The 12,286-nt window shown below is 36.6% G+C and overlaps 1 protein-coding gene across 1 annotated transcript; it reads right to left on the bottom strand.

Moving 5' to 3' along the window:
- Nucleotides 1–3,761: 3,761 nt before the first annotated feature.
- neurod1 (neuronal differentiation 1) lies at nt 3,762–12,286 on the bottom strand. The gene is made up of 4 exons (XM_022203634.2): nt 12,143–12,286; nt 10,092–10,390; nt 7,737–7,966; nt 3,762–4,832 (listed from the first exon to the last, which is right to left on the bottom strand). Exons 2-4 carry the CDS (start codon nt 10,376–10,378, stop codon nt 4,270–4,272), a joined length of 1,080 nt encoding a protein of 359 aa, XP_022059326.2. The 5' UTR covers nt 10,379–10,390; nt 12,143–12,286; the 3' UTR covers nt 3,762–4,269.

The raw sequence follows: 12,286 nt of genomic DNA, 5'->3' as shown, positions 1-12,286 counted from the left end.
TATGACTGTGTTACTCATTGATAATAATAATAATAATATGAAGAAGAACAATAAAGTGCTTTACAGTAAAAGTAGATATTGCAAATAAAGGTCCAAAAACATAAAATATCTCAAGATAAAATAACTTATAATTGATTATGCCAGGTTTTAAGAAATTAGCACATTACTTTTGCTCAAATAGCACACTTTAGCTACTTTTACTTTGAGTATATAAATTTAATCACTATATTTAAGATCATTTCTGACCACAATTTGGTTGAATTTCAGGAAATTTTATTGTCGTTTCATTCCAAAATAAAATGGCAAAAACTCAGGATACCTGATTACAAACAGTCGTGTTTAAATTTGTGTTTGTGCATAATGTAATAGGAATTCCAGCAGTGTAAAAAATATTACTATAAAATAAATAAATAGATAAATAAATTGAGGAATACTGTAACATTCAAAAACTGTAGAAATAATGATGTTTTTAGCTGATTTAAATACAATAAAACAAAGTTACTCATTATAAAAATACAGATTTACAATTTCTCCTGTTTGTTTTTACAGTCAACATGTAAATTAATGCTTTTTTCTGAGATTTATTTCTTTGTTATCTCTAATTTAACAAAACAAATAAAATATGTAAAATAGCAGTTAAAATATTTAACATTTTTGAGTCCTTAATACACATAGTTTTTCTTTCAAACAATGGTGAATATCTGTACAATAACGATTTTTTGTTCTTGCTCATTTAAATAGCGTAGAAAATGTGTAACTTCACTATTATATTTACTATTACACTTTTTAAAAATGTGATTTAGCTCATTATTATCTCTGATTAACAAAACAGGGAAAATTTGGAAACAAGGGTTAAAAATATTTATCATTTTTCAATCCTTAATACACATAATTTTTCTTCCAAACAATGCAAATATCTGTAAAATAAGGATTTTTTTGTTTATGCTCATTTGAATAGTGTAGAAACTGTGTAATTTTACTATTATCTTTACTATTATACTTTTTAAAAATGTTATTTAGCTCATTATTATGTGTAATGTACCAAAACAGAAGGGGAAATAAAAATAAATAGCAGGAAACTGTTCCAAAAAAACACCACTAAAAGCTGTATTTGCGGTGTAGTGCAGTAGAAACAGTGGAGAGTCGTGTAAACTGAGCTCCTCCTTCATGCTTTACCGAGTCATTTTAACCTCCTGATCAGGTGAGTTTCACCAGTCAGTTACACCGTCGCCATCGCCATGGCTACCTGCAGTTTAATTTACCTTGATTGCTGAAGGTGTCCTCCTGGCAGCCAATCGGCGTAAACACCACATTATAACACACACACAGCGTGAGCGTCACTGACAGATGGCTGAGTTTAAGCTGCATTAATCAGAGTTATGATCAGCCAACAGACTGAAACACAAAACTGCTATCACACAGAATACTGCTAATGCTGGTATTAATACCGCTAATACTGCTGCTGCTGTTAGAGGAGCTGTAGGGGGGATGTGAGAGAAGAATTTGACATTTTAAACAGTTTTTCCTAGCATTTATTTACTACTAGTAGATTTATCTTACTGGTCAGATGACCAAACGTCCTGGCATTATGTACTTATTTATTCAAATACAGAGGAAACGTTATTTCTGTCATTATTTCAGTCATTGTTTTGTAAACTTGTTATAATAAAACATGTTGAGAAACCTCTGAAGAGCCTATCTAGAATTGTGTCCATACAGAGGAGGCATACTTTAAATGGATGGAGATTATAAGGCGTCTTTGAGGGAACTTGTGTCACGTTTAGGTTGTTTTGAAGCTTTTTGGGGTCATTTTGTGTCACTTTTAGGCTCCATCGTGTTTTTGAAACATCATATTTTGAAACTTTTACTTTTTTTGTGGTTATTTTGCATCACATTTCCAAATGCTTCAGGTATTATTGTTGTCGTTTACGTCACATTTTTGATCTTTTCCATCTTTTCGTAGTCATTTTGTGTCCCTTTTCGGCTCCATCGTGTCTTTTCTGGCTATTCCACTTCATATTTTGAAACATTTGGACTGCTTCAAATCTTTTTGTGTAAATATCAACAATGCAATTATCTGTAAAATAATGTTTTTTTTGTTTTTGCTCATTTAAATAGTGTCAAAGCTGTTTAATTTTACGATTATATGTGCTATTATACTTTTTAAAAATGTGATTTATCTCATTATTATCTGTAATTAGACAAAACAGTTAAAATATTTACCATTTTTCAGTCATTAATACACATAACCTTTCTTCCAAACAATGCAAATATCTGTAAAATCGAGATTTTTTGGTCATTTCAATACAGTAGAAACTCGTGCCATCATACACTGTGAATAAATAACATTAAAAATATCTACCATTTTTTCAATCCTTAATGCATGTAATTTTTCTCTTAAAGACAAATATCTGTAAAATGATGGATTTGTTGCACATTTAGATACAGTAGATACTGTAATTTCATGTAATATCATGCACGCAAGATTCAGTTCCTGCTGAGGATCTGTGCTGCAATTTGGTTCATTTCCTGTCAAATAAATCCAAAAATATCACCAAAATCTAACTAAATAAAGTAGCTTCTGTTATTATTTAGGCTAAATAACTTGGTATTTGTGCTTTAGATGTATAAAAGGTGTTTTAACGTGACAGAATTTTCCTGAAAATAGTTTCTGCTCCGTTTTATCAGGATGAATCTTCCTGCCGCAGCTCGACTTCCTCATTATTATTCCACTTTAACAGGGAGGCTAAATGGTGGTATATGGCCACCATATTGTCCCTGTTGACTTACACACATGTACAAACACGCGCGCGCACACACACACACACACAGCAGGACAGCAGTGTGTGTGTGTGTGTGTGTGTGTGTGTGTGGAGGGGGGCTCTCATGCATAAACGAGATCATTTTCATAAATTAAAATCTTGCCTGCAGAACGAACATCTGTGTCCTTCACACACACACACACACACACACACACACACACACACACACACACACACACACACACACACACACACACACACAGTAATCCTGGTTTTGTCCTTCGGTCGCTGTGATAATGTTGTTAACAGGGTTTTCTCAGTGTTTTCTCCTCATGGGTTCCGTATCAAACTCGGAGACTAAACAGGATTTGTTTTTGTGTTCAGTTCTTCTGATTGTCTGCGTGTTTGTGAGCTGCTTGTTGCATTTTTTAAAAAGCTAAATCCCTTCTTACAGTCATCTCGCTTCAGTTTCAGCAGCCATGTGGGAAATCCAGTAGGAACTGCTCAGACTGCACGACATCTGACCGAAACGGCTTCTGATTACTTTCATTTTTGACCGATCTGATGGCATCCTTCATCAATTATGTAATTGTCTGAACTACAAAATCATTTATAATGACTATAATCTTCAAATTTCTTGTCTAAAAAAATATTTCATTTACTGTCAGAAACAACAAAGAAGATCAGCAAGACAAAATTAATTTTCTGTGAATAGACATTTCTTATTATGTTTGTTAAAGATTTCTATTTCTTACACATTTTTTCTGCATATTTGGTTTAAATTCCCTCATATTTGCAGCTCCAAACAACAAAGCTGGTTGTTTTTATCTGACGCTGACGAGTTGGTGTTTTTAAACTGACCTTGTACAGTTTTGTGATGTGAGTGTTTAGATTTCTGTGCGTGTTTTTAACGTGTAAATGTTGAACTTGGCCAGCGAACTGGACCAGTAACCGGTGTTCTGTTGTGTTGCTGCAGATGAACAGAGTCTCTCAGCTGAATCACATTGATCCTTTTAATAAAAGGCCTTTATAAACATCTATCTTATAAAATATGAACCACATGAAATGTTAACAGAACGCTACAGGAACGTTATAAAAAGCAAAAAGTAAAAACCACATGAACAACATGAACACAACCGACGCCGGCCCATCGCCACCTCACACACTGACCAAAAATAGAGAAATCTTTATTCTTTTAACATTTGGAATCAACCGCTGAGCGACACTCAGGCTTTAACAAAATTGCATAGTTTCCTCCAGATTATTGCTCAATGATTACTGATTATTTTTAACGTGGACAAAAACGAGACATTCAGAGAGCGTCCCCTGCAGGACGAAGCGCAATGGAGAAGGTTACATCGTCTGGAAGAGTCGCTGACGCAGACAGAAAGAAGAGAAGCGAGGACAGACAGAAAGATGAAAGGATAGAAGGACATGGGACTGTCTGTCTCCATGGTAACGGTCTCTCTGTCTCCATCAGGCTCTCAGTCCTTCATCCTCCCTGTCCTCAGGAGTCGTGGAAGATGGCGTTCAGCTGGGCGTTCATCAGCCGCTCGTGGTGTGAGTGTCCGTCAAAGCCCATCAGCCCGTCCACCTGCATGTCGGCGCACCGCGGGTTGGACCCCCCGTTGCCATAGATGGCGCCGTGTCCGCCGGCCCCTCCTCCCCCATAGTGGACGCTGAAGGAGAAGCTCTTGTCGTACTCGGCGGCGGCGACGGCCTCGTGTTTGAAGGACGAGGTGAAGTTCCCGTTGATGCTGAGCGGCGGACTGAGCGGCGGGTCGAAGGCCGGACCGTCCGACACCAGGACGCCGTCAAAGAAGGGCTCCAGAGGGCCGTAGGGCTGGCCTTTGACCTGGTGGAAGATGTGGGACGGGTCCATGGTGCCGTAGGGAGGGCTGGGCAGGCCGGCCGTCAGCCCGGGGCTCTGGTAGGAGAAATGTCCGGGGTAGGCGGCGGCGCCGGCGGGGGGAAGGTGGGCCGGCATGTCGGGCGTCTGCTCCGGAAGGAAGGTCCGAGGATTCAGCTGGAGGCAGCCGGCGACCAGGTTAGTGGTCGGCTGAGACAAACCTGACAACAGAGACACAGTCAGGAGTCAGTATGGATCAGTACATTCCAATCAATACCTGGGTCAGTATATAATAGCGGGATTTTGTATCATAGCTGAGAATTTAGTGATATTCAGTAATTGTTTATTAAAAACCGAGACACAAAATGACGAAATCGAGACACAAAATGGCAAAAAGAGGCAGAAAATGACAAAATTGAGACACAAAATGACAAAATCAAGACAAAACGGCAAAATCAAGATACGAAACAACAAATCAAGACACAAAATGACAAAACTATGACATAAAATGACACAAAACATCAAGCAGGTCATGCTATCTGAAATTAACACACTTCCTTGAGAGATGTTTTTGTAATGAGGAACTTAGCTGAAAGTGATTTAATTTGTTATTTTCCATCTAAAATTTGATATATTGCCAAAAAAGAAATATCTGTGATGATTGTCTCACCTTAACAAAAAGAACACAATCCAAACTATTTCTGAATAAACTCATATTATTATTGTTTAGCTCATTAGAAGGTGGTTGGTATTAAATTGGGACGTTACTTAGTTGGCATTTTAATGATATCCAATCATTTTTTATTAATAAGTGATTGTTTCCATAATAAATAATGGCAGAATTTGGAAAGACATGATCATCATGAACATGAAAACATTATTTTTTTTACTTATAATAAAAATGTATAAAGATATATCCCATGGATTTCAAAAGTCCCTCAGTTATAGATTGGCTCTACTGTTGCAAATATCAGCTGTTAGTATGTGTTAGAAGATATGAATATAATGTAGGTAGCATCATTTTAAGTGTTAATAAATACCAATTAATGTAAATAAATGTGAATCTACTATTAAATGTAATAAAAACACCTTACTCGTGATGCACTTTGAAACCTATTAATGTGTTTACAGTTAATATCTCAAACATATACTGGTTACTAAATATATTAATGCTTATTAATCTTTGTCAATAAATGTAAAAATATTTTAGTAACTGTTAATAAAGTATGTTCAAATATTTATTAATGACAGTAAATGTTCATCCATCCATCGTCTATCCACCGTTTAATCCTCATTAAGTCTATCTCAGCTGACTGAGGGTGAAGGTTCACCTGGACAGGTAACATTCTATCACACAGCCTGAATGCTGAGACATATTGATAAATATTAACTCCTACTACCAAATGTGTTCTAAATACCTATTAATACTTAGGAATTCTTATTAATAAATGTAGCTTAAAGATAAATAAATCTCCTTTACCATTCTTAAATGATGGTATGTGTCGTTAAACAATAATGAATATTCATAAAAATAGTTACTAAATGTGACATCATCATCTGAAATAACGTCTAAATAACTGTCAATGTATATTAATCAATATCAACGTCTATTCATCTAAATTAACACCTAGCATTAATAGTTATATCATATTGAACTAAAGTATCTGTTAATATGCACTGAAAACATAATGATGTTTGTAAATTGATAATAGTCCTTAATAATTTGTCAATAAAGCTCATTATAATTCCAGTGGAAATCTTTATTTTGAATTGGAAGCAGGTGTCGGTCATATATGTGAACAAACAAACAAACACTGAGACAATAAATGATTCAGGTTCATGATGTTCTCATATGAAGAGAGTTTCAATGTCTCCTGACCAAATATTTAAAATTCACCTCGTCTCGTCAGAAGGCCAAAAAAAAAAAAAGAAAAGAAAAAATAACCCCGGCAAAATCTGGATTATTTTAATATGCATGCTGATACATGAGACAATAAATGTAAATAGTCCAATTCACGCCTGTTGGTGCTGTGTAGCTCAGATGCTGACAGCAGCTAGTTTTAATATGTTCACCTACAGTCTGTTCAACTCTGCTTTACTGACTCAGCTCATAAAACCTCACGCTCATGAAAAGGTGTCATTTTTCACTCATAATTCATTCTGTGTGATGTATTTCATGATATTTGGTAGACACCACTGAGGACTCAACTAATTTATTATTTTGCATCAAACCAAATAGGGATGTCTGATATTGGCTTTATTTTTACCAATAACCGATATGCCGATATCGTCCATCTCTCAATTTCTGATTCCGATATCAACCGATACCAATATATGTGGGCCATTTAACTAATTTTAGGTAAAATCACATATCTCCTGTGGTGGAATGAATGCATCATGCCTGATTTTATTGTGATGCCCCATTGGATGCATTCTCAAATGCAACAAGGTTTTCAAATGGAAACATTGTCTGTGCAAAATAAGAAAACTATATTATATGATATTAGATTTTTATGCCGATATTGGGCCGATAATATCAGTGGGCCGATATTATAACAAAATTAAAACGTGATTCTGAGGTCATTTCATAAGACTATTTCTGAGCCAAGTTAACCGATATTTGTCCTCCTACCTCTTGTGACCAAACTGAATTATTTCATTGACTACTGGGTCCAGACATTCATGTTTTTTTGTCTGACTTGTGTCGTTTGTCTCATGTTTTTGTCGTTCTGTGTTTCCTTTTTGTCTTGTTTGTGTATTTTTTTGGTCATTTTGTGTCTCACTTTTGTCTTTTTTTGTCTCGTTTTTGGTGTTTGTCCATCTTTTTGTTGCTTTTTTTGTCTCACCAAACATTTAATTGGTCAGTAACTTTCTTTGAACGCTAAATAACTTTCCCATCAATCAACATTAACAGATATCATATTTTAAATACAACATCTGTTACATATTGTCCAATCAGTGCTGAGTTTGGAGCTTTAAAAACATTCATTCAGATTTAGTTTTGAAACTACTAAACCAGAGGGTGCACTGCTAACATTTTGCTACCTTTGATTGACATTTGGACATGAATAAAACCATTGTGGTCACTTTTTGGTCCAGTTTTGGTGCTGTTTGGAGGTTCTCACCTTTGCAGAGCGCCTGGACGAAGCTCATGAGGTCGGGCGCCTTCCCGGAGCGCAGGATCTCGCTCAGGGCCCAGATGTAGTTCTTGGCGAGGCGCAGCGTCTCGATCTTGGACAGTTTCTGGGTTTTGGAGTAACAGGGGACGACTTTCCTCAGACTCTCCAGAGCGTCGTTCAGGCCGTGCATGCGGTTCCTCTCCCGGGCGTTAGCTTTCATCCGACGGACCTTAAACCTGCAGAGAGAGAAAAACCAGACATTAGTTACCAATGATCACCGTTTTTGAAAGTCCTTACTGCCCAGTTAATAGTGCCAATGGTGTTCCTACACACTCTCTCTTTGAATTGTAGCTTCCTGTTCAGTCAAACACACCTGAGATGATAGAAAAGCGCGACTGAAACCTGGTGGTGAACACTGACCTTTACGTAAACCTGGTTTAATAAAATAAACCAGAATCTTGTGGTTCCATGTCTCACTAATGTTCCCACATTGCTGCCGTCTAATTTGCAGTAAACGCTGTGGGAATTCACGCATATTTAAAAGGAACAGATCAGACGACAGTTGTTTGCTCGAGTCTGTTTAGGAGCTTATTAAAATTACACATTGTTATCTGCAGGCAAATTTGCAGAGGAGATTGTAAAAGACTAAATGCAGGGACAGAAAATTAGCTCCCCGTGGTTTAGTTCAGATTAGAGTGAGTTAATTAAGCTATAAATGTCAGAGAACAAGTGAAAGTTACACTCTGGTTTCATGTATACTGTAATCTGCTGCTAAAAGAGTGACCAGGAACCTGATTCCTGATAATTATTAGTGTTGTCAAGCATTTCTGTGACTTTTATTATACTTCTGCATGTTTTCTGTGCGGCTTATTTACGTCAGAGGTGCTAAAGATGATCCTGAATGCACTTTAAGGCCGTTAGACCAACCAGGTTTAATGAGTTACGATCCTATAACGTTGATAAATACGTGCATGATCCTGCCAAAGCTTCTGCATCAGACTGACTGCAGACACTATACCATTCCTTAAAAATGTTTGAATTTAAACAGAATCTGGAATACAAGCGGCATTTGGAAGGAAAGGATTAGAAGGATGGGCAGAAAACTTGTGTGAATGTATTCTCAGGATGTTTTTCTGACCTCTTGTGAGGCAGTAAAAAGCATTCACAGCTCTGTTAGTTCAATATTCAACCTCTTTTAGCTCCGTTTTGGGCTCCACCGCTCCCTCTTTAGCTGCATTATCACCAACTTCTCTTTTCTCTGGTTTGAAGTTGAATATTCTTACTGACATGAAACTTTGAGAGTTGTGTTATTGAACCAAAGCACAGAGGTTGTTGCTGGATGGCTAAACCTCTTTATAATCTCAAAAACGCGAGATAATCTGCAGATTTTCGTGATAATTCATTCATTTCACACTGTCGTCTCTCAGTCATTTGATGCAATTCAATCTAAAAAATCTGAGCTGTTACTGCCTAACTGTCCTTTTCTGATTGGACAACAACTTCTGCAGCTTCTGATCTTAAAAGAGCAGATTATTCCATCTTTTTGCATGTTTCAAAATACATAAATGTGCAAAATTTGGGATCTCATACTTTGAAATTGGATTGAATTTCTTGGCGAACCTGCTTTTTAATCTATCGTCCTAAACATTTATACAGAATCTGAAATACAAACGGCATTTTGAAAGAAAGGATTTGAAGGACGGGCAGGAAAGTTGCTTAAATGTATTCTCAGGATGTTTTCCTAACCTCTTGTGAGGCAGTAGGAAGCATTTATAGCAACATTATCCATGGATTTGGTGCCCATTCAGTAAATGTTAGTGGAATATTCAATCTCTTTCAGCTCTGTTTTGGGCTCCACCACTCCCTGTTTAGCTGCACTATATTCACCAACTTCTGTTTAAACTCTGGTAGTTTAAAGTTCAATATTTTTACTTAAATGAGACTTTGCAAGTTGTGCACAAAAAATATAAACTGTTGCTGCTTTAATAAGATTAGTTTCGGTGTTGCTGCTGCTTTAAGACACATTTGAGAAACAGGAAAGTCAAAATTCTGTGAAATCAAGGCAGATGCATTTGTCCTTTTCTGATTATATGACAACTGCTGTGGCTTCTGATCTTAAAAGAGCAGATTATTCTGTGTTTTTGCATATTTCAAAATGCATAAACGTGCAGAATTTGAGATCTTATATCATTATTAAACTAGATTGAATTTGTTGCTTGCTAATCTATTGTCCCAACATTTAGACAAAGCGCCTCATATCTGCACATGGAGGAGTCAAACTGTTAAATTTGTCTCCAGAGGATGAATCCTGCAGATTTGAACCACTTTAACTGAGAACAAGCAGAGGAAAAGCAGATCTACCTCTGCAGGCGAGCCTTTGTCATCTTCTTCTTCTTCGGCCCTCGCCTCTTGGGCTTGTTCTCTCCGTCTTCCTCCTCTTCCTCCTCCTCTTCCTCCTCGTCGTCGTCCTCCTCTTCGTCCTCCAGATGGTGGAAGCGTTCCTCCTCCTCCTCCTCCCCTCCTCCTCCTCCTCCTCCAGCAGCTCCTCCTCCTCCTCCTCCTCTCTCCCGCTCAGAGTCTCTTCCTGTGGGACTCCGGAGCTCTTGCTGCTCCTCCTGCTCCTGCTCCTCCCGCACAGACCTGGTCATGATGCTGATTCTCTGCAAACACGGGAAAGATGCTCGTTAGAGAACAATAAAACGCTGCTGAATGCACAACATCACTTTCTGTGAAGAGTTATGGAAGAAAACAGAATAAATAATAAACATTTAGAAGAGCGCGTGACAGTTATCTTTCAGATTTTAATTTAAATGACCACTTAAAAGAGAATAGAAATGTTTGCAAAGACTAATTTTGAAGGTTTTCCAGATGGACCACACTTTAAAATAATGATATAATGAAGCTGAGACTTCATGCAGCTGAACATTTGGTCCGTTTAATAACATCAGTTTTATTTTTTAATTACTGTTTTCTATTATTTTTACACATATATACGCATATATATTTCTGTATACTATTTTTACTCATTTCTTTTCTATATTTGGGTTTATATGTTATTGTTGTTATTATCATTGCATTTTTTTCTATATTTGGGTTCCCAAATATGCATGTATAATTATTTTTGTTGTATTTATTTATTTATTTGCCACTTTTTCGACATTTGATTTCATATAATATACATTTAATTATTTTTTTGCTGTTCTTTTTTTCTGTATTTAGGTCTTAGGGTGTTGAACAGAAACAGCAGGTGTATGAATGGAGGCTTTAATACATATTTTCCTTTAAATGAAATGCAAAGAAATCCGTGAACAGTGTGACAGAACTCTTACTCTGAATTAAACTGTATCTAACAAAAAAGAAGCAAAGCAGTAATCTTAATTTGAAGGGCTCTCTAATTTATATCTGATTTTACTAAATCAAATTAACTGCTACAGTTGAAATAAATCAATCATTTGCCTAAGGAGAGAGCGTAGAAAGCTCGTCTTCGTACCGCAGAGTGGAGGGAATTTAACTTAAACATCAAAAAATTACAATTTCACCGGAAATGACTTTCCAGTTTCTACGTGATGCTGTCTTTAGCTGCTCTTAAAAAACTAAAACTGTCAAGAATAGAAACTTTGGAGCCAAACGAGCAGAAGAGAAACGGAATCATGTCTTTATTATCTCCGTTAGTTCGATCCTAAATGAGTCAGTAGAGTCTGTCTAGAATACTGCAGGGAGATTTTAGTCGAAAAATAAAAGTCTTTAGCATTTAGATGATATATAGGCCTGGTGGAAAATGTGAGATGGAAAATGTTTATGAATGTGTTTTCTTTACCAGCGCAAAAAAACGGGATTTTATTCTATCATAAGACGCAACACCATGAATCACAGCAAGTTGAAAGTATTGAAAGTAGAATAATAATAATAACAGCAACAATAGTAATAATAATAATAGATATTTTGCTGGCAATTTAACTTTTTTTCATTCCGTTTTCTTTGGCTCACAAAGGTGGACGTGAACGAAAACACCAGAGAAATACAAAAATAACTAACTAAACAACAAACAGAAAAAAATGTATCAATTTTAAATAATATGTATTTTTTTAATTGTAGGGACCAAGAGAGATGTTTCAGAAGAAAACAGTTTAGCAGGGTTACATAAAACAGCAAATAAAATGATAAAACTTTGAAACATAACGCAAAAAAAAACGCATAAAATGGATCAACAACCATGAATTGAAGTTGAAGATATAATTTGTCAGTTTTGGTGATTCACTCTGATGCAGATGAGAGGAATTATTAATCTGCTGATGAGTTCAATGATCACTAACAGGTGATTGATTTGCTATAAATATTACTGTTATTATGGTCATCCTGAAAGAGGAGTTAATCAATCACATATTGATGATTATCGGTGATCAGAAACCTACCTGTTGTAACGAGCTGCTGTCCGTCAGATCGCACGCATCCCGCGCGCTCTGTCTGCGTGTCCGTGCGTGACTGCCTGTGCGTGATCTGCTGTGAGCTTTCTGGGGTGTGTGTGGGATGCTGCTGCTTTTATACCCACACACACA

This window comes from Acanthochromis polyacanthus, chromosome 14 (genome assembly GCF_021347895.1).
Source record: "Acanthochromis polyacanthus isolate Apoly-LR-REF ecotype Palm Island chromosome 14, KAUST_Apoly_ChrSc, whole genome shotgun sequence".
NCBI classification, from domain to species: domain Eukaryota; kingdom Metazoa; phylum Chordata; class Actinopteri; family Pomacentridae; genus Acanthochromis; species Acanthochromis polyacanthus.
This window is presented reverse-complemented; position numbering and strand designations above follow the sequence as displayed.

Coding starts and splice junctions, on each gene's coding strand:
- neurod1 (XM_022203634.2), bottom strand. CDS start 10,378: ATGACCAGGTCTGTGCGGGAGGAGCAGGAGCAGGAGGAGCAGCAAGAG. Junction 7,967..10,091: donor ACAAAGGCTCGCCTGCAGAG/GTAGATCTGCTT, acceptor CTCTCTCTGCAG/GTTTAAGGTCCGTCGGATGA. Junction 4,833..7,736: donor CGTCCAGGCGCTCTGCAAAG/GTGAGAACCTCC, acceptor CTCTGTTGTCAG/GTTTGTCTCAGCCGACCACT.